The sequence below is a fragment of the Danaus plexippus genome (assembly GCF_018135715.1).
Source record: "Danaus plexippus chromosome 9 unlocalized genomic scaffold, MEX_DaPlex mxdp_26, whole genome shotgun sequence".
NCBI lineage: Eukaryota > Metazoa > Arthropoda > Insecta > Lepidoptera > Nymphalidae > Danaus > Danaus plexippus.
Window position 1 is genome coordinate 1,256,302 of NW_026869848.1, and position 25,220 is coordinate 1,281,521.

A 25,220-nucleotide genomic window follows, 5' to 3' on the forward strand; every position below is an offset into this window, starting at 1 on the left:
AAAATCACGTGAAAACAGACCGTAGATGTAAACAAAGAGTCCCTTTCGTTGAACTATGAATAAAGATTACAGCGGAGGTCACTGATTTACTGCCTTCCGAGAGATGCATTAACATCCCAACAGTAATAAACGCAAAGAGATTATTACAATACACTTCAGCCATACAAAACAAACCTGACTCACTACGGAATAAAATTAATACTATAACAAATTATTACCTACAAAGAATCATGCATAATATTAAACGCTCGGCATATGATCGTTTTATTTTATATACGTCACAAACGCGAGTTGAATTTTCAAGTTAAAATATGGGTTAAACGTATGCTGCATTTAAATGTGTAGCCTTAAAAGTCATTAACATGTATCGAGTGTGCTTACGTCGTGTATAAGAGCAATGTACTTTTTAATGCAATTTTATTCGTATATTTGAAAAGTATTTGAGAAATAAATCGAAGTAATGGAGATAAGGAGATAAAATTTGAGGAAAAAATATAAGGAAAATATTTGATATAATTTCAAGTTTCAATGTTATATATCAATTATTTTTCTAAAACTGTATAAAGAATATGCAAGTTATATATATATATTCGTCACATGTAGACCGAAATTGTAAGGATTTTAACTCAAATACAAAAATATTAGATTTACATTTACAATAATATGAATGAAACTATATTTTTTTACCCATTCTTCACGTTTTGTTATTTCATATTAAGGACACAGTGCAACAAATTCTTTGTTATTCCTCTAAGTCATTTATAAACGCATTAAATTTGACGCTAATTTTGATCTTGCATCCTAGTCTGATTGAATTCGTATCTTATAAAATATTCATGTGACGCACCCCACGGATTACTGCCTCATAGTTTAGGCAAATTGTCGGATTTGCTGATAGATATAACGAAACAGGCAATACTCTTACGACACATAATATCATGCAACTTTCAAATAGACTTAACCGATCTTAGAATTACGCCGGACTTTTAATAAGATACTTGCATTCGGACGAAAAAAGAAACTTGTAAAATATTTAATTCTAGCGAACGTGAAATATCAACAGTATAAAACCACCAGATAATAAAAAAATCGGATTGTCACAATAAAATTAATCCGATTGTAAAGGAGGTCTCATCTCCGGCACCATATAACGCAATAATACTTTCATATAACATTAAGAGAAACAAAAATGTTCATCTCACTCAGATTCTTTATACCAAATTGTTCCCTCGTAAAATGTAATCTTGTTAGTTAAAAAGTTATTTCATAAGTCGAGAGAAGAGAAATTAAAAGAAGCGAGGATGAAATACGTTATTTGTTAAAAGACCCCATATCAGATGTTCAGAGACGGAACAATTGACTGAGGAGATTATTATTATTTTTTGTTTTTTTTTTTTAATAATTACGATAGATCCTTTAAATATAATAGAAATAATCCTAAAATAAATGTTAGGTGTAGTAACGAAATTTGTTTTTGTGAACATTTAGTATACAGTTTTGATTTTATGCATTTCGTCTTGGAGCAGTGAGTCCAGTGACAGACGCTCTCAGTAACGATTTAGTCTTCCAAATATTTGGTATGTTCAAAAACAAATCAAGTGTTGGTTACTTATTATATATGTACATATCGACTTATGTTGCCAAATTTTTTTGACCGACTTCAAAAGAAGTTTTATGTAAAGCACTATAGCTTTCTGCTGGTCATAGAAATTGGTTAAATTTGTATGCACCGGTTGGACAGACAGACATGAGAAACGTTAACTCGCTCAATGACATTCAATGCCTTCGCAACACTGATAAATGGATTTCGACGTCAGAACTCAGATATCTTTTTTATTGTATTTTTCATTTCTAAAACCCCAAAAAAAGGTTCAGCTTCCAAATATTTTATTATAACATAAATCTAAATAAGTTTCGGAGGAACTTAATAAGGTCGCCGTATTTGTCTCTAATCGAATTTGGATGTTGTTGGGGAAAATTAAAAAATATAATATCAAAGGAGGTCGGACGTCAACGAAATTTGTTATTTCATTTATAAAAAGATTACATTAAAGAGATTTTTGCTGAGGATAATGGATTTTAAAATAAATAAATAAATTTATATATAATGACTTTTACATGCGAACTATTCTTATAATATGGACCAAAACAAATGGCAACCCTTTATATTTATATTACTACAAATATGGCAATATTCTGGTATAATAATGATACATTTAACATGAGGAAAAGCTAACATTTAAAAAAATTGTCCCTTAAGCTACAACATGTTATATATTTATATGTTTCCGCAGACATCTAATCCTCTCCCACTTACACGTCCAAGCCAAACATCATTCGTAATACAAAGTTGGCTGGCGGCTATTTTTTCAAACCGACACTATGTTTGCGCCCAGGATATTGCCAGCCAGCGGCCTTTGAAGCCTCTGTCTGTTTTTTTTAGTGTTGACTCGAGCATTTAGACTGTGTTCCCGTTACACTATTATATTTTATTCCAATCACATTAGGAGCATTTTGTCAGTAACACAAACGTCATCTCGTAATGTTACTGCTTTTTGTGTTTTTAAGATATGCAAAAGAACTTAAAAAAAAACTATAGATATGAAAGAGTTGATATGCGATAAATAGTGTGATATATATTTAGACTCAGAATTTGAAAACTACTTCATTGAAATAATATCTAATATATATATATATATATATATAGTAGTATTCGGTCTGCTTGTACGTATTTAAATAATCTGATAATCCGCTAACCGTGAGTTCCGATACCCTCAAATATTTACTAACATAAAGCAAATACAATTTATCAATAAAGTTAGATTCGGCAAACCTCCGGCCTGAAGGGTCCGGACATACACCATCATAACCTGACCCGTTACACATTGATGAATTCGCTTTATACTTTGATTAAACAAACTAATTTATGGAACTTCGAACTTAATTAATATATAATATTAAAATATAAAAATCGTTTAAGTTATTATATTTTAAGTGACAGCAAAACTATTAGTTTCCAAAGACAGTTTTAATATATGTGACTGCACAAACAAATTGAGATCAGCAGTTTGAAAAGGGGCCAGTTTACAAGGAATATTCATCTCATATTAAATCAATGTTTGCTCTCAAATATGTATCAAAGTTTCTGTTGTAGGTCCTAAATGAATGGACAAACATACGAAGCTATCAAATGTTTAAAGGAGTCGCTTGAATTAGCTTGGTTTGGTATTTTACAAAAATTTTATATGAAATTGTCTTTGCCAATGAATAATATTATTGCCTCGCTAGAAAGTACACAATTGACGACGTTTCTTAAAAGATAACTCATAAAGACAACTTTTAAAATATTCATAATTTTTTTCTATTTGTTAAGTAATTTAACACTGCCTACCTAAAAAAAACAAAAATCTTTAATTTTATCTACTTACAATTAACAAAATGATTACCTAATAAAATATTCATCGATGAATATTCTAAGAATTCTTTGGGAGCATTACAAGGCTATTTACATTTATTTAAAGAAGGCGTGTTTGTTGCTCGGTAAGTAATTTCGTTAATCAACTCAAAAAATACATACCGCATACCGAATTTCTTGATTATAACGAACTAACTGAATAATTGACATTGTTTGAAACAATAACACATACAAATGGCATTTTTATTATAATTCTCTACTATGGATTATAATAAGAAAAATTGTCGTACAATACGTAATGACTTCAACCTCTGGCGAGCTGCCGAACTTATACTCTATATAATATATGTCGAAAAGCCATGTCCAAGTTGATTATTAGGAGCTGTGACGTCAGCGATGTTATCGTCACATAACACTATTTCCACCTATCAGGTTATCCATTTTCACCAATAAAGCACTCTCACTTACTCGCACCACTTTATTTTCAACACTTTAACTAACACTTAGTAATTTCTCCTGGATAGCTCTCACACCACTGTGTCCTCGCCACAGATGTCTCCGAATATAAATGGTTTTCGTGGAGTCATTACATTTACTCTTAATTTTAAATAATAACTTACAAAGATTATTCGTAGTAATTCAAATAAACAGTAATCATTACAAAAGTTTTCGTAATCAATTATTAAACCAACTAAACTTTATATTGCCATTTAAAATTTAAAGAAATCATAATTGAATAACATTGATTACAAAATGGTTACTGTTTAAGTTTGTGTTTTACTAAAACTCACAAAATAACTTATCTTTACATATTACAAATCACGATACGAATTGCCATTTACTTTCCTTCAATACAAATCGTACGACGATCAATAAAACAAATAATTTTGTTAAAGTTATTACTAACGCCTTGACATTGTTTATGTCACATCTACCCTCTAAAGTGAAATACATATGAAACAACTATACATATGAAACAACTACCCTTTATAATGGTTTTTTAAATGTCGTTGCGCCGACACGGCCATTCTGCGGCCTGGTGCGTGCCCTGCACCAGTTTTACTTTGTTGTGATATATCAACGTATCAACATACGCTGTATTAAAGAGATCACTTGGATTCTCTGAACCTGTGTTTGTGTTTTTTTTTTTTTTTTTTTTTTTTTACGCAAAATGCTCCACGCATCTTTGCTTACTTTTATTGAAGTGGGTTTGTTGCTGTGGTCTGGGCGGTCTTGTACGCCGTGGTCCACAGGGGCTCTAAGGGATTGAGGTAGGTCGATGCTGTGGTCTGGGCGGTCTCGTACGCCGTGGTCCACAGAGGATATTGATTTTATGATGTTGCTGTGGTCTGGGCGGTCTCGTACGCCGTGGTCCACAGGGGCTCTAAGGGATTGAGGTAGGTCGATGCTGTGGTCTGGGCGGTCTTGTACGCCGTGGTCCACAGAGGATATTGATTTTATGATGTTGCTGTGGTCTGGGACTTTTGTCCGTGGTCCACAGAGGATATTGATTTTATGATGTTGCTGTGGTCTGGGCGGTCTCGTACGCCGTGGTCCACAGGGGCTCTAAGGGATTGAGGTAGGTCGATGCTGTGGTCTGGGCGGTCTCGTACGCCGTGGTCCACAGAGGATATTGATTTTATGATGTTGCTGTGGTCTGGGCGGTCTTGTACGCCGTGGTCCACAGGGGCTCTAAGGGATTGAGGTAGGTCGATGCTGTGGTCTGGGACTTTTGTCCGTGGTCCACAGAGGATATTGATTTTATGATGTTGCTGTGGTCTGGGCGGTCTCGTACGCCGTGGTCCACAGGGGCTCTAAGGGATTGAGGTAGGTCGATGCTGTGGTCTAGGACTTTTGTCCGTGGTCCACAGAGGCTCTAAAAGATTTGAAGAAAGGTAATATTTTAGTACAGGTTCTAAAATTTTTTTTTTATTGACCTCATGTCAAGTTCCTCAACTTGAGAGATCTTTTGATAAAGACAATTGTCAATAAATTGATACTTTACTAAGCAATGAATGTTGGACCAAGTTTATTGATCGTTCATTGGATTCAACTTCTAAATTTTCAGAAGCTTCAATATTTAATGGACTGTCGTAATGTGGAGGGTCATCAATCTGATCCGCCGACACGGTTCCTGCTGCTGCTGGATTTGGTGCTGGACGTAATTGATCATGAGCTAACTTACGCGGCCGGCCTCTACCGGTTACACGTTTTAGCATGTAACGATCACGTTCCAATATTTTGTATATTTCGTATGGTTCAGTATTTTTCAGATCCAAAGAAGTTTATTTACGAGGATTAGTTTTGATTATTGCATAGTCACCTCTTTTAAATGAACGTAGCTTACCTTTACTTTTTTTTCAAAACTCTGTTTATCATATTCCGCCGAAGCCAACATTTTCTGTTGCACATATTCCTCCAATACATCAAAATTTATAAATTCATTCTCAAAATCAATTAACCTTAATAGTTCCGATGGCACACAATGCTGCCGACGAGTGAGAAGAGTTAGAGGTGCAACTCCAGTAACTCTATGAGGCGTGCAATTAAACGAGAGTTGCAATGCTTCAAGAGCAGTCTGCCAGTTTTCGGTAGTGTAATTTTTATAATAGTTAGGGCATTTTTAAAGTGCTCATGATACTTTCAAGCTGTCCTTTAGCTCGGCTTATTCCTGGTGCGATTGAATGTATGTTGCTCCCAAAGCGGTTACAATAAACTTTGAATTCACAAAGAAACTCTCGACCTCCATCAACCATGATCTGAACTGGTGTTCCAAAAAGATGTACTAATCGTTTCAAGGCTGCGAGACTGACCCTTCACTACTCCTAGTTCCTAATTTCCAGGTAATGTCCATATGTACTACTTGAAATGCTGCCGTGGGTGTCTGGATTGGATGAAGTCGTACTTGTTGCTACCTGACGAATTTTTTGATGTTCTGCAAATTATAAAATTTTCAACAAATCTTCTGATTAAAGTAATTATTTTATCAAAAACATGTCTTTTATTTTTTGAAGAGTTCTCTCCCATCCTGGGCGATGTAATGCGGTGTGAAATGAATTTATTAAATTCTCGTCTGCCCGTGATCATGGTTGCTGAAAAGTAACCGAAACGTCGGGAGCCTGTAATTTTAACAAAAATTAAGCACGCGTATATCCGAAAAATATTAGTTTCATTTAAATGAATTTACTATACTCCCCTGAAATGATGATAGGAACGACAATGACTTCATTTTGGCCAAGCACAGGATCTGTTGAAATTTTCTTTAGGACACCTTCTCTTAGTGTATAGTTTGCGGCTGCGTGGTCGCTGCTCATGCTATCTTATTAAAGGACGAAGTAAATCATCGAGTCTTTGTTCTATTTGTAACCATTCCATGTCTTTGCTTCTCATATTGACAGATATTTCAATAGATGGGTTTCTACATCTATGAATTCACGGAAGTAAATCCTTTTTATGTTTGGATGCTTTCAAAGCATTACAATTTTAAACTTTCGACCGTATAAATAGTGTCGAAAATGTTTTGTTGCCCGTACTACTGCCAGAGTCTCGAGCTTGTAAGAGTGGTACCGGCTCTCCGCGTCAGTAGTTTTTTTTTTTTTTTTGACTCATATACTACTGGATGACGGCGCCCATTAACGATCCGAGCTAGAACTGCTCCGTATCCAATGCTACTATCATCTGTATACAGCTCTGTAGGTGCTGTTCCTTTCTCGAATAATTTTATGTTCAAGTAATTCCTTAATAATTGAACGAACTGTTTCCCTCCTTACAGGACTTAATCGATATGGTCTACGTTCTACATAACTATCGTTATCTTTTAAGCGTATTTGTAGTACTTCGGTGTTTAACACGTGATTTTCATATTTGTTGAGCAAAATTATTAATCTATTTATTAGATCTTGATCAGTTAGGTCGCAATTTAAATTATTAAATTTATCACTCCTAGACATCACATGACGTATAGCAGGTTGGTGAAGAAAAATAGCACCATGCGAGTTTATTATCACACTAAAATTCGTGTTTTCAATCAAATTCATTCCAATTAAAACATCTGAACATATTTCACAGTCAGGTACAATATGAAACTGAATCTCTATTCGAAGATTCATTTATAACGCATACTGTTGTTAATGTTGATAGCGACACTACTGTAAATTGTCTCAGAACTTTCAAATATACTAAATTTGTTCGTTTTATAGTTCCTTGTTTTGTAATCAATGTATTAGGGTGAGACCGTTTCACGTATCGTATCGGCGATGCCATAGAGATCAATTCGGGTACTGATGACGCTCTAACATTTAGTAATTCGATTCGCAGTCGTTCATCCCCTATACAACAATCACTGCCTTTCTTATACGTCGCCATAGAACCCACGCTTGTGACAAAAATTGCGTAATATCCTTAGTATTATCATAGTTATGTTCTTTAAAACGAACGATGTCCCGCGAGTATCCAGTCTCTGGTTCGATGTGAAAAGTCGTAATCAAAACATCCCGCAATTCCGATCACATTGTTGTAAATATTAACCAATTGTCAACCCATAACTTTGTGCGTCCTCTGAGTAGACTCCGGACCTTCATTCTGATTTCGTAATCAGTAAAGTGATAGGTTTCCATTGCAGTTGTAATATGTTGACACCATTCTCTGATTCCAACATTCATGTCCCGGTCGTATGATGGCAGCTATCAGTAATTTTAATTTTGGCTTCTGGTTGACCAGGAATACGATCGACATACGCTTTATCACTTTTAGCATTTGTGAAAAAAAATAAAAAATAATTCGGTATTTACCACTGCAACAGAGCCTCCAGTATTGTCAGATGGACGAGTAGAAGAGGGTAATCCCACTTCTGATGTCGAAAAGCCATGTCCAAGTTGATTATTAGGAGCTGTGACGTCAGCGATGTTATCGTCACATAACACTATTTCCACCTATCAGGTTATCCATTTTCACCAATAAAGCACTCTCACTTACTCGCACCACTTTATTTTCAACACTTTAACTAACACTTAGTAATTTCTCCTGGATAGCTCTCACACCACTGTGTCCTCGCCACAGATGTCTCCGAATATAAATGGTTTTCGTGGAGTCATTACATTTACTCTTAATTTTAAATAATAACTTACAAAGATTATTCGTAGTAATTCAAATAAACAGTAATCATTACAAAAGTTTTCGTAATCAATTATTAAACCAACTAAACTTTATATTGCCATTTAAAATTTAAAGAAATCATAATTGAATAACATTGATTACAAAATGGTTACTGTTTAAGTTTGTGTTTTACTAAAACTCACAAAATAACTTATCTTTACATATTACAAATCACGATACGAATTGCCATTTACTTTCCTTCAATACAAATCGTACGACGATCAATAAAACAAATAATTTTGTTAAAGTTATTACTAACGCCTTGACATTGTTTATGTCACATCTACCCTCTAAAGTGAAATACATATGAAACAACTATACATATGAAACAACTACCCTTTATAATGGTTTTTTAAATGTCGTTGCGCCGACATATAAATGTTTGAATATGTACACATATTATTAAAAAAAATTGTTGTATTTCAATATATTTTTAAAAGATTGTTTGAAATGTATTAGATTTCAGCGCTTCAGAACCTTTTATACAAATCGCTTAGTCAAAGTTGTGTTAGTCCGTATTATTCGTAGCACGTAGCGGAATCGTAGCTTAATGCTACGTTACGTAGCGAGACGTAGCACTTCTGCGGTTTCATTTTGTTTATGTTCATTTGCTTGCTTTATTTTCCATATATGAGACATTTTTTATGTATAATAAATATAAAATATTCCCCGAAGTATTCTTAAAAGATTTTTCAACAAACATCAAATATGAATACGTCGGTAATTACCCTTTAATGTGATATAACAGGCTTCTCGGGGGTCGTCTTGAAAGACATCCCCCTGGGATCATTTATAAAGGGCAATTTAAAAGATTTTTCTCCTAAAGAATTAGGTTCCATTAAGGCTTTTAGTACGTTTCATATATTTAAAATCATTCGCTATTAATAAGACGTAGAGAATCTGGATTTATATGCAATGTACATAAAACCTTAATCTTCTTCTGTACAAATTAATATTTAACCACTTGTTTTAAATTTACTATAACAGTTGTACATGAATCAAGTTAATAAGTACATCATTAAAAAAGTTCAAGACTTCTACGAAAGACAGAACAAATATTATTCTCGTTCTACAAATGATGAGTTTCTTCAGATTCATAGTTGCCAAATAGGAAAATACATATAACATTTAGTATATTCATATAACACTATATTGTTTTAGGTGCATTTAAATTAATTTTAAACACTATGTAAGTCACGTAACCACAGTCTATATTAAAACTGACGTTCGTAATGTAATCAGCAACCCTTTACGTCGGTCCGTCTGTCTGTCATAATTACACTGTGACGTGTGTTCATTAGTATAGAACAAAAAATACATCTTAATTATTTAAGATGATTCTCAAATTATTATGTTACGGTTAATTTGATGTGTGTGTTTGTGTGTGTGTGTGTGTTTGCGTGTGTGCATGTTTATGTTTGTATGAGTATTGTGCGTCTAAGTACGATTTTTTTTTTAAACTAAAAGGCCAGCATTCAGCAAGACATAAACGGATAAAATATAATATTATATTTGTTTAAATTACTGTGATTCATAGAGTTTCTTAAGATTAAGAGAATATTCTGCTATGGTTGGTATAAATAAAAATCTTGTGCACGATGCTGGAATGTATGATATTATATTTGGACGTTTTATTGATAATATTGAAACGTGATTAAAAAACTAAATGTCTCTGCAACATATAAATTATATAGTTATGTTGTTCATATTTAATGCCATTTGTTGGACACATAACAATTGACACAATGGACACAATGGACACAATTTGTAATACAAAAACATTGATTATTGCAAAAACATTCAAATATGTAGATACTACTTTTTTCCAATGATTTCGTGTATGTTGACTTTGGAATTTGGACTGAAATGTCAAAAGAATAGATAAGGTAACAAACCAGACAACATATATAATATGTTTCATGTGTCTTCATATCTAACAACTGTTCTGGTTTGATCCTGTCAGAACTACACTTAATTCTAGGATAAAGTATAGCTCATGTCTTATTCAGATACTTACGCTATATTACTGTTAACTGTCATTAAAATCCGATAAGGTTTTAATTAAGGTTTTTGTGTCAAAGCGCAACATTCGTCCATACATCCTCACAAACTGTCTCATTTATAGTATATGTAGGATGATTACAACGTAGAGTCAATGACCTCATGTGAATAGAAACGTATAAAATTGAATGATATAATTCGTAGCCAAAAATTCTTGGCACTGTCACGTCTAACAATTCTGTTCTGTCATTCTGGTTTATTGTTATCTGAAATTAGGCAAGTATTTGTGCCAACAATAACTTCCGAGTGGAATGAAATTATTTATATCATACTAACCGTCGTAAAAGATAATAACTGAATTAAAGTGTGTACCCGACGTATGCTCTACGTCTGGCAAAACGTTTATATAGAGTCTGTGACGGAAACTCTGTGGGACTGGACAAACATTTTTTTTTTATTTGCTCTACTAAAATATGAGATCAAGCGTAACGTTTAATTTCAACTGCCTTTATCAAAATATCGTAGCAGAAAAATAATACATTGGAATTACTTAGATAATAGACACAATCAGTAAAAAATGACTTGAGTTTATAAAACGTCATAATTAATAACTTCAATATTGACTTTTTCTTTTAATCTCAAAAACTGACGCGCCGACTTTAAAAGAATCTACATTAATATTCTTGAATGTCTGATTTTTGAACGTCACGGGTATTTCGATCAGCCTCCTCCCGCTTACCCCTTCCCCTCTTCAATCCGTCCTCCACCAAAGCTCTATATTCTGTAAGAATTTCGTGAAGAGGAAATTAAATTTTCTATAAAGCCAATAATAAGTTCGGAACTTTGTAAATCGACGGGAGTGGAAAACTGAAGGTGCAAGCATCGAGATGAAATATGTCGGGAGATTTTGTAACATTTCAAACGATTCACTTCAGTGGAAAACTGTATTTTCATTGGATTCCTCATTCGAAGGTAAAAATTATGTCCAAAATTATGAAACCTATATGTATATATATACATACATAGCTGCTGAAATACATTTAAGTCTCTTATAAAACAGATTATCAAAATCTATACTAAATGGTCTGAATGCTTGCATGCCGTCAAATAATTTAATCTTGAGCAACTTTGACGAGTGGCTCATCGGATTACCTGATTAGAATACCCCGTCCCTTAAGAACAGTCATAGTCCGAGATTGCTGCTATATCACCGTAATTATTCATTCAATTCCGAACTTTCCGCTCCATATCTTAAGATCTACATTAGTTTGTAAGCCCCTGTATATTACAGTAGAAGTCTTGTAATTAAAGTTCTCATCCAAACTTCGCAAAAGCACAAACGCTTCGTTATACCAAAAGTTACGCTGTACTAGTATTGTGACTCTTTTGTCGTATTTCTTTTGACCCGCAACTGCTCGGTTCCAGAGCTTTGTAGAGTCAAATTGTTTATGCTTATTTAATTTTAAAACTGCCTCTCGGGTGTTTGACTTTGCATGTACTGTTAATTAGAAAATTGTTACTCAGATTCAGGTATACATGACGTTTTTAAGGTTCTTCTTTATATTTTCTAAAAATCTACTGATAGAAATATACTTATACTCTGCTTAATGTATTTTCTTGTAACATTTCAACCCCTTTCTTTTAAATCATTATGACCCTCTCAAAACCCGCTAAATCTTGGTAGGTCACGGTGAAATTAAAAATTACCCCCTCCCCTTCTCACCACGACCCCCTCCCCCGTCTCCCGTACCTTAAACCACTTTCTATGGTCCTTTGTGTAGTTAATCAGTTGAAATATTTAATTATGGAAACTTAAGCCGTAGCTGTCAGTGAATACTCAACCCTTCCGTAGACGCAAGTCATAAGCGACAGCGGTTACTATGTTTGCGAGTTAAAATATCCAAGTATTTTAATAAGAATGATCAAATCACGTTTTATATAATTATATTTAAATAATAGGCATGACTATAGATATTGTAAATATGTTTTCCGTCCAGTAAACTGAGCACATGGACATGGGCAATGTCTTATAACTTGAATCTCTGTATGAGATAGGGTGGGAATATTTAATTTTGTCCCGGATGTGTTCCCCGGTTTGCTAGTTTCCCGATTAGACGAACGTCATCCGGGATTTTTAACTCCATTTATAGAATCCATATTCGTTCAATCTCGATCATTCTGAAGGATTTTTTACATTCATGAATTAAATAAATGAGGCTTTGTTAAAGTATGTTAACATATATTACTTTCGATGTATTTCTGTACTAGAACGGCTGCTTTATTTAATATATAATATTTCATAATTACCTTATTATGATCAAATTAGTTGTATCATATTATATTACAAGTTATCTGAGTCATTACGCAATCAAATGAGGAAGATCTTACAATGAGATGATGAAGCCGAGTCGATATATTAAATCTCTCGGGTTGAGTCTTAACGTAACAACGTAACTGAATTACTCGTAGAATACGTGGAGTTACGCGAATTAGTGTAACGTCAGGCAGAGGCGGGAGCGGGAGCGGAAGCGGGAGCGATTTCACTACAACGAAGCGTATTAATAGTGTTATAATAATTTCTCTAAAAAGTTCCACGTAACGGTTTCTGTTATCAAAAGTTAAAAGTTTTTGAAGTAAAAAATAGAATAAGTTTATGCTTTGCGGATAAAGTTTCCCAGGACGGTAATTGAATTTCACAAAAGGTAGTTTTTGCAAACTTCTGACTTCGGCAGTTAAACGGTATCACCGGGTTAGTACTGACTCTGTTTGAAACAACAACGACAGAGTTGAACAAGAAATGAATTTTTACTTACTTGCTTTTAGTTTTGCCGACACAGGGATTAATGAATTCTATTATATTACTTGGCGATGTATTTTACGTGAATTCATGTTCCTTGTTTGCGAAAAAGAAAATTTAACCTTATCTTTATATTTTGTATGATATGAAGGAATTTTTTCGACTCAACATATCTCAGAGATGTACTGGACTATAAAACAATATTTTTGTAAAAAAAAAAACAACCCGTACTGTGATCTACGTGACGGATATTATTAAACGAACTACATCGAACCTTCATAAGCTGCCTATAAAAAAAACAAAGAGCCTCCGCGGGTCGTAAATAATACGTGGCGTGCCGGGGAGCCTTAACGCTATAGATGCAATATCCCGGATCTTATGGGTTAATTATAACGTTTGAAGTTTGACGGATAGGGAATATTTATAGGTTCCATCACGACATAGGCGCGCCTCCCTTAGTTGCTCGCACCACCGTTTTTGTTTACCACACGACATTGGATAATTTGATCCAAACAAATTAGTTTAGAACTGTTTCAAAGATCGTCCGTGAATCACCACGGTCTGAATTATTAAATTACGTTTATGCATGAAAATCCGAAAACGCTCCGTGGGTGGTGTGGCTATGAGGACTTGTAATAAGTTAAACATATTCCAATAACAAATCATTTCTTATGACGACCAACGGAAGGGTTTACTGCGTAGAGTATGAACGTATATTTTATAGCGTCAAGACTAAATGGCTTACTTATTCGCCATAAAATTCAATATGACACCGAGCATCGCGTTTCTGTTTACGACCGTCGTGACTACATGGTTCGACTGAATATATTTAAAACTAACGTTTGAGGTTAAATTTCCCAGATCACATTTTCCTTTACCGTTTTGCTTCCGATTACTTTTCACTGAGTCCTACGTACGGGGATAAGATATACATTATAATAAAAATATATTTGTTTTTATTTAAAATAATGTTAAAAAAAAATATAACATTTCAATGGTGAAGTCATTCAAGTCATGATTCTGTTGATTTGAAATAAGTTTAAACTACGCAATGAGACATGCCAAAACTAAAAATACTTACCCAATAGTAAAAAAATTGTGTTATGTAATAAAAGCAATTTATTAATTATAATGTGTTCGTACCGGAAATTACAAACAGATTTATATTCAATGTAACCTTATGCAATTAACATTGTAACATTATTTATATATCGTTGAATAAAAACGAGCCTTCGACTCACGCATGACCACATTCATCGGAACAGTTTACAAAGACCTATTCATCGTTAATAAATATAAGGGAATGTGTTGATATACTTATTATATAATTAATTAATTATTCATTAAATATAGGAATATTGATTACATTGACTTTTTTATTTTATAAATATAATTTTTACCTTAATTAATGCAGCCTTAATATCGCTGTCTACACGTAATTCTTTGCCATTCCCGCTCATGTATTATATATTTGTCAACGAAATACAACAATATTAATAATCGCAGGTGATATTGACATATTAACTGTCGAGAAATACGTCTCAGCGTGATTGGTCTGGATTTATGTTTCTGAAGCAAACGCATGTCTTAATCCTACATGTAACTAACAAGAAATGAGTACGTAAAAGGAACCATAAAGAAGGAAAAATTACGTTACTAGTTTTTTTAATACAAAATATTTCTTTATATACATTTTTATACTAATTGTCCTTTCTTATGAACTACGTAGATGTGTACTACGCCGTAGCTCGCTCTACACAGGACGTAGCTTTTGAGTTTTTAATTGTAAAGGAACGTGAGTTTCTTTATGATCGATCTGAGCTGATGCTGCTCGAGCTTCAAGTGAACGAACAAAAGCCTTCAATGCTATTGTAAGGAAGCCTTTTGACCTCTATCCATTGTTACCACGTTACAAGACGTTATTATAGGGCAGTGAGAAATATCTCTTCATATAACTTCGTCCGATAACTTGTTATTTTAAAAAGAAAACTCACAATCAGAGCGTATTATATACAATACTTATATATTATATAAGTATGTTCTGATATATAACGCGAGACAAGTGTTAAAGCTTCAACATGTGTTAATCAAAATGGGTTCATGAGAAAACTCTTATACTTGACTCGTTTGATAGACAGCTGATAAATGAAGATGTGGGATAGGAGGGGAGAAGGTGGGAGCGAGGAGGGGGAAGGGGTAAATTTGCATAAACACCTAATGGCCTGCTAAGGTGTATTAGCTATAAGGAAAGATAATCTACGGAGATGACTGATGGCCTTGTAATTAGGAAAACGTTTAAGAACCATTTAAGATGACATAATTTTGAAATAATCTATTTCATCACAATATTTAATCTGTTAGTAATTTCTTCTGAGTACCATCACGTCGGTGTAACATTAGTAAATAATGTCAAACTAACTAATAAAATGAGATATAAAACATTAGACAGATTATAAATAGGTCGTAAACTAGTACATTTAAATATAGACTCATATAACCTACTATCACATAGCAGGTCAGAAGAATAATCCCCTCAGATATTTGGCAACAGTTCTCTCAGTAAACACGGCGACGCCGCAGAGTCGCGGTCTGTAATTAACTTAGTTTTACTTTCACTGAACTTCATCCCGCTATTTTCTGTATTTCCTACACTCAACTAATGATTTTCGTCATATAAATTATTGTTACAATAAAAGGGAGAGTCAGTCTGAAGTAAAATTCATTTGGCGCTGACTTAAGACGTTTAGTTGAATTCTTCAAATGAAACTCTCAGTAATGAAACGTTTTAAACAATCTTTACCTTAAAAGCCTCATTTCTCGGGACGGGTGACTGTTTAACGGGATCCGACGCAGACTTGCGACTGAATAACTTAGACGGAATAAAGAAACTCATCTATGATGCTTTGCTGTCTGAATACAAGAAATTGCAGACTTAAATAAGCAATCCATAAATAATATTAATATTTTAAATACACTATACTTAATAAAAAATGCTAAAAAAATTTCATGTAAGAGTAAACAATATATATATACATATGCAAAATAATGCTAAACATTAAGGCTGTCTTAAAACAAGAACATAATCGCCTTATCACACGGCTCCTACATGAATCTTGGAAAACTTGTGACATAGCGTCTCTCACGTAAACAGCACTGTATTCGGCAATAAAGCATATACAGCCGAGTTAAACGTCCGACTGAATGTACAATCTTGTCTCTAATGTGTTAAATTTAGAAGCTCATTTTAAAGTTCGCTACAATTAGGGAATTATGTCTCTGAGACAACTTGGTTATTTGAAGTCGAATTACGAACGTGTCATAAATTTATGAGAAGGTTGCGCTTAAAATTACTTGATTTTAATATATATGTCATAAAATTAATGATATCATTTTTATATCATTACTTTCATGACATGAGTTGTTGATCGAACCTCAAGCGTATGTATGTATATCTAGAGATAAAGGGTTTAGTTCTGAGACGGTCACCTCAAAACTAATGAATAGGTTTCACATACATTTTAAGTTTCATGTCTTACAAAAACCGTATTTATATAAAGAAATTTTAATAACTAGTATTAATATAAAGATAAATAGTTTAAGAAACAACAATTCTTATATACACGACTTTCCCTAGCAAACACGAAACACCGGACAACGCGGACGAAGTCGTGTGATTTGACTAGTATTGTAATACATGAGCTAGACATAAAATAAAAAACTTATTGATAAAACAATGACACAACGTGCTATAACGATCTTTGAATTTACATGGCTAGATGTGAATAGCCAAACGCAAGCCATCAACTCTGTACAGCCAAAACAAAAATTATAACGAATGTCATAAGCAGAACCTATAACGCACCGCAATTACAGCATTACATAAATTAGCCTTAACATTACAGTCGGCTAGGCTCGTTATGTCGGCTATTAGGTGGCTAATCGCCGCTATTTCGGCTATCCCGACGATCCGAAGTGGGCGTTACTCACCGGTATTGGCGATCGGACGCAGATGCGGTCGGCTACCTGAAGGATACTTTGCTGGAGATAGGAGAAGTAAGATTTACTGACTGCCAACAGGGACATAAAAAACTGCTTTATAACAAATATACAGAACTTATAAAACATGGATCAATAAATTTAGAAAATTACCAAATCACGAAAGGCTTTACTTCCCTACTTCCAATTGAAGATCTGCAAGATTTTTACAACTTTTTTTTTATCTAACACCTTAAGGGAAGAAAGTTCCATTTTACCTTTTTCTTAAAACGTCATTGTTAAGTCTCTAATTGAAATTTACGGATACCAGTTCGACTTGATCCGTCCTCGACTACTCTGCTTCGTAAAAATTGAGTGCAAAATCGAAAACGTATACGTAGTCCGAGCTCGAAGTAAAATGGGCGGCTTAATCGGGCTTTCTGGCTGCAAGCGATAAGTCCATAAGTTATTTTACTTAAGCATATTGACAGTGGGATCTTTAAAAGACTTCAAAGGTGTTCCGAGGACTCCTTTGTGGGAGGATTTCATAGTTGAACGTGCAATTCGCCAGTGGCTGTATGTTTTACTCTGCTTTGTTCGTGTAGCGGATGTTTATTTGCCTGTTTCAGGTATAAAAAAGCAAAGCAAGTGGCATACTTAAAATCCAACTGACTATACAACAACGAAAATGCCTTCAATCTAATAGTACTTCTAATGAAATTTAATTCAGACGAATCAATATAGCACAAAAGTGAAATAGGCTCACGTTCACAGACATCACTCCGATCTTTCAAGATGAGTGCACTACCATTATAATGTGCACTACAAATGCTCTATTGAGTTACAGTTTCAAGCAGAAGAGGCTGTAATTACGGCTTACAAAGGTACATCTCAAGCTGAAAGTGAGGGCTCAGATATTAGCTGCATAGTACACTTGAATGCACCGAGCGTAAGTGTACGGTTACCTTACTCTTTAAAAAAACCGCTCGCTAATTTTCCCGCCCTAATTGAAAACGAAAAAGAAAAAAGTAGAAAAAAAATATGTATTCTCTAATACATTCATAAAACTTGAATGTTTCTCAAGATACACACCAACACCAATCGCGACGTAAGTGCGGAACTTTCGCGACGTAATACTTACACGTACTATATACATTGCTTCTGTAATAATGGTTTGTAGAAACCAAAGCAAGCGTTTCAAAGCCCACCGTATATCGATCCTTGCCGTCTGGCTCAATGTTCACAGCCTATAAAATGCTTAGCCGTCATGTCAATTTCCTCAGACGCCGTGGCGTCAGCAACTTAAAGCGATGACAGCGGAATACATATAACAACAATTTATATGCTAGTATTTTCACAGTAGCTTTAAAGCGAATTGCGCTTACTATACTTAACACCTATTCTAACATTTTTCATTAAGAAAAGACTACAAAGTAAACACAGTATTACTGACCGCGAAGTGCATCACAAAGGGAGTCTTAAGAAAAGTCTGCTTATTTGCCATTCATATAAAATATTAGAGCTGCATTCTCTGCCAGCGCCTTTCTCGCGCTCCTTTTGTGGTTTATTGTTACAAAACACTACTGGGAATTGTGTTAAGTAGGACAACATTCTTATTTTCCTTATTACTATTATGTTTATAAACATAACAATCTAGTTCTAAATAGGAATAAGGTTTGTTATACAAGTCCTAAATATAGTACATCACATGTAAGATCCTTTACTGTAGGGCCGATGTAATTCCTTATGCATGCATATCCTTAATATTGCAACCCTCTGACCTTTGACCTCTCGCTATCGCCGAGGGCTGATCGTCCTAATTGGGTGAAGGAAAAGGACATTGTAATATTGTTAAAACGATCGTAAGGACAGAACTCTGGTTTCATGTGACCAAAATTATATAAAATTTGACTAAACTGACTAACAGGATTTTGTTACTAGATAATAAGTTACGTATTAAGTTACGTATATATATATACATATATTACGTCATACGAAAATGCTTCTAAAGCGTCCTTTTTGGTGGGCCAATATAAGTTTTCCGGTAGGTGAAAATGGTGTAGATCTCATGGAATGTTATTGTTACGAAAAAGAAGGGGGGAATGTTCCTGTATATTCTTATTATTCCATAGAACCCTTTTAACTTTATTAAAAAATTCATACGGCAGTCAATGGTGTTTCAATGCCGTTTGAAGGCTGCCGCAGGTGTCGTGACCCAATTTGCTCATACGAATAACATTCACGTTGAAAGATTATTATAAAAAAATCATTTCTTAAAAAGAACATAACATCAATAATAGATCTACTTCGTAACAAGTAAAGTATGATAAAAGTTTGAATCACTGTCCTTTTAATATGTATATCGTACACGCCCATTGTTAAGTTTCGATTTTTGACACTTACAAAATATCGGAAACCATGTTACATTTTAAACAACTGAATAAATTTCTTTTAAAAAACAACCCGATTTGAATAATAATAAGAATATATATAATACCACCAATATTGTAATAAGACTGTCTTGAAACTAAGCGGGACATGTTTTTTTTTAGTTTAAATACAAAAAAAAAGTGTTATTACAATGGTTTACTTGAGTAAATTTTTTCTAGCGCAATTTTGTGGACACAGATAATAATCGAGGCGGCTCAGCCACATCGCCAGGTTGTTATATTTTATGTATGATATATAATTATATATCATACATAAAATATATTTTTTATTTTTGTACCATCAATAATGAATCATCAAAATCCAGTTTGAATCGCATTTTCACCTGTCAAAGTACCATCATTACCGACTCGCGTGACTGGTAGCGTGTGTTTTCGGCAAAAATTTAATGTAAAGGATAGTCTAGAAATCAAATTACGTATTAAATATATATACATATACAATATATTATATATAATTATCGTTGAAAATGTCTGAAAGTAAAAATTTATCTTTCTATTGTCGGTTATTTGTATGAAATTACAAGCAATGCTTTCATACAATAAATATAAAGCCCGTGTTGGCTTACGTTTTATTGTTACTAAAGGCATTGATTCTTACTTATTGGTTTTTTATATATATTTAAAGGAAATTTAATTATTCATATCAACCAACCACGTTCGTTGTTGACGCTACACGTCTATTATTCCCCTGAAATGTAACACTAATTGTACACGCTATTTCTCAAAAATCGGCCCGAACTTTCAATGAGTAATTTCAAAATTGAACCAACCCTTCACAGACAGGTTATGCAAGTCGATTAAAAGTGATCCCCCAAAAATTTGTTGCAATTTGTCAGTACATTTTGACATACACGATGCAGGACTTAGGAACTCTTTGTAACGTGAAATTACTAATGTATTTTATGATTTTATAGACTGTGCTAATATTACAATTTTTAAAATAGTCGCTGAATACGCGCCCGTTTTATAGACACGATTAACGGGGCTCATCTGGTCAAGGGAGAATTATTTGTATCAGGGGAGTCTTGCCATATTCACAATACACGTCCGAAAGGATTATGAACCTGTTCGGGAATATTTGTAATGGCAGCACCGCCAGACATTACATGTCATAGTGGACTCTACACTGAGGGTTATGTTGTAGACAGCTTACATGCGCCACATTGAAAATATTTATGTGAGATAATATTCATTTCATTACAATTATCTGCTAACAAAAATTAAATAGATTATTTTAAAAATATTATAAATAATTTAATTCAAACATTATCAATATTATTTGACATTTATGGACGTGGTCACATTATCAAACAGTCCGCTTTGACGTGCACACCAAACTTCAATATTAAAAGAAGTCAAAACAAAATATGGGGTCCGGTCGATAGCCTGCCGTGACTTCTGGCAATAAAACATTGCCTGTACAAAAAACGTTGGTTGTAAAAAAAAAATACATTAAATTACATCGTAATAAGCCCGCGGACGCCTTACACCGGTTGATCAATACGTTACAAAACAAACCCTTAGATATTTGCCAAGGAAATGCTCAGGAACAAACAATAATCAAACGAACGTGACAATACATGTGACCCTGTAAATATGAACAGTAAAATTAAAAAAAAAAAAGTAATACTTTTATATTCTGACATTTAAAAATAAAATGAAATCGTCGGAGATGTCGAAAAAGATGGAATTGCGAATGAAATATCGCGTAACATAACGTTCGTTTCCATTCGGAGTTATTGAAAAAGTTCATTCATTCGATCTCCATCTCGTGCCAATTTGCTTCGTTGGTTTTACCTCCGTTAAAGCGCAAAGGGCTTTTGTAACTTTATTATCTGAATTATTATTACAATGTGAACCGCCCGCGCCATGTCGTTGGCACGTAACCGTACAAATATTATTCGCTGTTAATTTAATATACCGCAATACTTTAAGAATAAATAATATATACTTGAGCTTTTCTTAATATTAAACTCCTAAATTCGGAAAAGGAAACAAAACGAAACCCATCTCATTATAAAAAAGCGCTAATCCGCACTCGACGGTGTATTAATAATTAAAGCGGAGTTATTCGGAGCTTTTGTCCAAAGAATTATCTTTAAGCTTCACCGACTTCCTTTGGCCCAAAAGTAAACCACTTTAAATTAAATACTTTGAAGTGCCGAAGAAATATTACATTTGTGGTTAACGGCGAGATAAAAAACAACGTAATTAAAATCGTTTAAACAATGACATGAGGTGAAAAATATAATATAATCAGTATAAAAAATGCTCTTAATTAATAATTTTATATTGATATATTGATGCGTACATTCGATATCGTATAAGGAACCAATTAGATTATGTTAAGAATTGTTAAATATATGGCATACGAGAATAGTATTATCCTCCTAAAATCTATGACACATTCCGTCTCAACATTTGCATGCAAAAAAGTCTCAGTGTATGCAAATCTTCTTCTTCGGATTATTCCGGAGTGGATCCATTCGCATAATGTACCGAGATTTAAAGGATCCCATTGTTCTGTAAGCGACTGGCAACTTATTATAACGAAAATTGTCATTTGACTATATTCAGTTGAAATATTCTTTGGTTGAAGTCAATATTATATAATATTATATTTTTAATTATTACTTTGTTATGACTTTTACCTTCCCATACCTAGCCTGCAAAAACCGAGAATTTTTTTGTGGCTCTACCCTTGTTCATACAATATCCATCTCAATATATCCTGGTTTCGGACATGTAGTTATTTAAATATTTTATTCTATTTGCATTGGTAACGTTGGTTAGAATTGTTATTAATAATATGAATTTGTTATTTGTTCCAGAATGGAGGATACGGTACGCTCGTTGCTGCAATACAAAGGCCGCGTGGAAACTCTGAAGCAGGAGAAGGCTTCGTTATCCGTCGCGCTGGAGGTAAGTTCACAGTGACAGTAACAAGTTAGGGTGTTAGATATAACAACAGTATTACGAAGGTTCTATCGAATATTCCAAAGAACCGTAATTCCAAAAAGTATTGGACAAGCTACTGAACCTTCCAAATATTATTAGCATGTTTTTTTTATTTATCAATATTGATTGTCGTTCATATAAAGTTTATTTTTAAAATAACATTTATATTACTACATTATTCTATGCCCCCCCCCCCTCCTTAAATAAACTAAAATATAAAGGAAATATACATACATAACTCACAAATATGTAAAAAACGTGGCGTAACTCTTGTTACGCCACGTTTTTTACTAAAATAATCTGATAATCTTTTATTAGATTATTTCATTATAAAAAAATTCAAAAGCCAAGGTCCATTCAAAAACTTTATTGCTTAACAAGTTGCAGGAAATTGCTGTTTCTTTTCTTTGCTCTTGAAAAGTCCTTTGGTCCACTGGTAAAAGATTTCTTAAACGTAAAGCAAAAGACATCCGTTGTCTTTAATCAAATTGTAAAGATATCTCCTGCATTTATAAAGTACTAAACTAGCATAAAATAGATATAGTGATAACATATCTGTGGGTTTCCTAATTTTTTACAACTTTGTCCAATTAATATGATATTATAATCCCCACTCACAGTTCCTCAAAGCAAACACGCTGCCTCTCTTCTCGGCTATTTAGACACATTAAAGAGCATTTATCGTGAAGGGGACAGCCGATCATTTTTGGATTATGGCTTATATTTGCCCCTTCAGATAGAGGAATTAATTTACGAAAGTACCAACACACAAACCAGCATTACTTGGTCCACAGGTTTGCCATATTATCCCCCTTTGTTCGACTTGTAAACAGGGGTGGCGAGATCTCGAATTTCTGGTCCTCTCCTCGGACGTTCTTTGAGGGATTATGACCGGAATGTTTGAAGGGGGCCATGTTTTTTGCTTAATTAGTGCGGGTCTTTCTTGATGTAAGTGTCCACAATGTTTGGTGACAAAGCTTGTTAATACATCTGCTGAAGCTGAGTGCACTTCTGCCCTCTACCGTCATGAGATGAGAATTTTATGCCATTAGACTTATCCACGCTTAATGTTATTGTGAATATTCTAAGTCGTATGGTTTCTAACTCTGCCCGTTCATAAGTCCGACTGTACATTTGGAAAAACTCTTAATATTTAATATAAAGGATTTTTTTTTTTTTAAATATATCTTCCCTCTCCTCGAAGTGGCTGACAATAGGAAAATATGGAAAGCAGATATTAAAAATAGGGGCACACACAATATGGAGCGGAGGTAGGATCATTTAAGTGACGGGAAATGGAAAAATCAAAATTCGTATTCAAATACACAAATAAATGCTCCTTTTCGAGGGGATTCAGTCAGCAACAATGACCAAATGTCGGGCATAGCCGAAAATACCTTTTTAATTCATATCCCATGCTAGAAACCATAACGTTTGCCATTGTTTAAAATATCACGGATGTAGGGCGGGAATGTCGGAAAGTCCTACAGAGATATCATTATATATTTAGAAATAATAGCAATGATATAGCCGAGGTCTGAACGTAGATTCACAAGTATTTTAATTCAGACTCCAAACGGCCTTTACAAAGCAGACTTGAAGCAAATATTCTCAGACGTCAAAGTTTCCACTCTATTCAATGTATCCGTACATATATACAAGAGGGGGACGGACAAACAGTCCGGTAATGAAATATTTTGAATATTTCTATTTGATTCCTGCCCCGAATACAACCAGCTTCACGAGACCCATCGATACCCTTATTATATATTTCGAAAATACACCATGAAGGTCTATTATATATTGGACAGTGTTTGTAAACGGGATCCTCAGTGAATTTTTAATTTGGTAGCTTAGAAAATATTTGGGGAACAATTTGAAAGTTAATATTTCATAATTCTGAAGGATTTGCCAAGTTTTTATGAGCTGTGCGAAGAATTTTTTGAGGCGTTTTTTTTTTTATATAGAACCTTGAATTATATTAAATTTAAAATTGCTCGTAGATTGCGATGTTACAAATTATATTTCTATAATAAGGAACACGAGTGGCGTTTTATTATATCTTGATTTTTTTGAACAAATCGAAATTGGTAGGGCTCGTGTGATTGAGGGAATATATTTGGATAACAGAGCAGTATTTGTTTATTAGGTGTATATATATAAAGTTCTTTAGTACCAACGTTAACTATTAATCCATAAATATTTACACATAAACCAAAAAAAAACGTATTTCATATCATTTTTATTTAAAAAAAACTCTCACACACGCAAATTTTCTTATATATATATATATATAAGTATAAAATATTTCAGTAGCAAATTTGAAGGCTAATTATAAATAAGTGTAAACAGAAAATCTAATGACAGCAACACGGCGACCATAACCAATGTAGGAAAATTAAAATGGCGGAAAGCGGGAAATCGGCCATACACAATGGCGGGGCTTCCCGGTTTAAAAGGCCCCTCTAAA

General features: G+C 33.9%; 1 protein-coding gene and 1 long non-coding RNA gene across 7 annotated transcripts in view; both read left to right on the forward strand.

Moving 5' to 3' along the window:
- The window catches only part of LOC116767620 (uncharacterized), a 186,563-nt gene that overhangs the window by 147,862 nt on the left and 13,481 nt on the right, over positions 1 to 25,220 (forward strand). For all 6 annotated transcript variants that reach the window (XM_032658024.2, XM_032658023.2, XM_032658026.2 and 3 more), the window contains one exon: positions 22,624 to 22,714. In XM_032658024.2, the coding sequence (XP_032513915.2) occupies positions 22,624 to 22,714 (91 nt within the window). The remainder of the gene's footprint in view (positions 1 to 22,623; positions 22,715 to 25,220) is intronic.
- On the forward strand, positions 5,764 to 6,393 carry LOC133320168 (uncharacterized). Its single transcript, XR_009753614.1, has 2 exons — positions 5,764 to 6,006; positions 6,259 to 6,393. It is a non-coding gene; the product is annotated as an uncharacterized LOC133320168 (long non-coding RNA).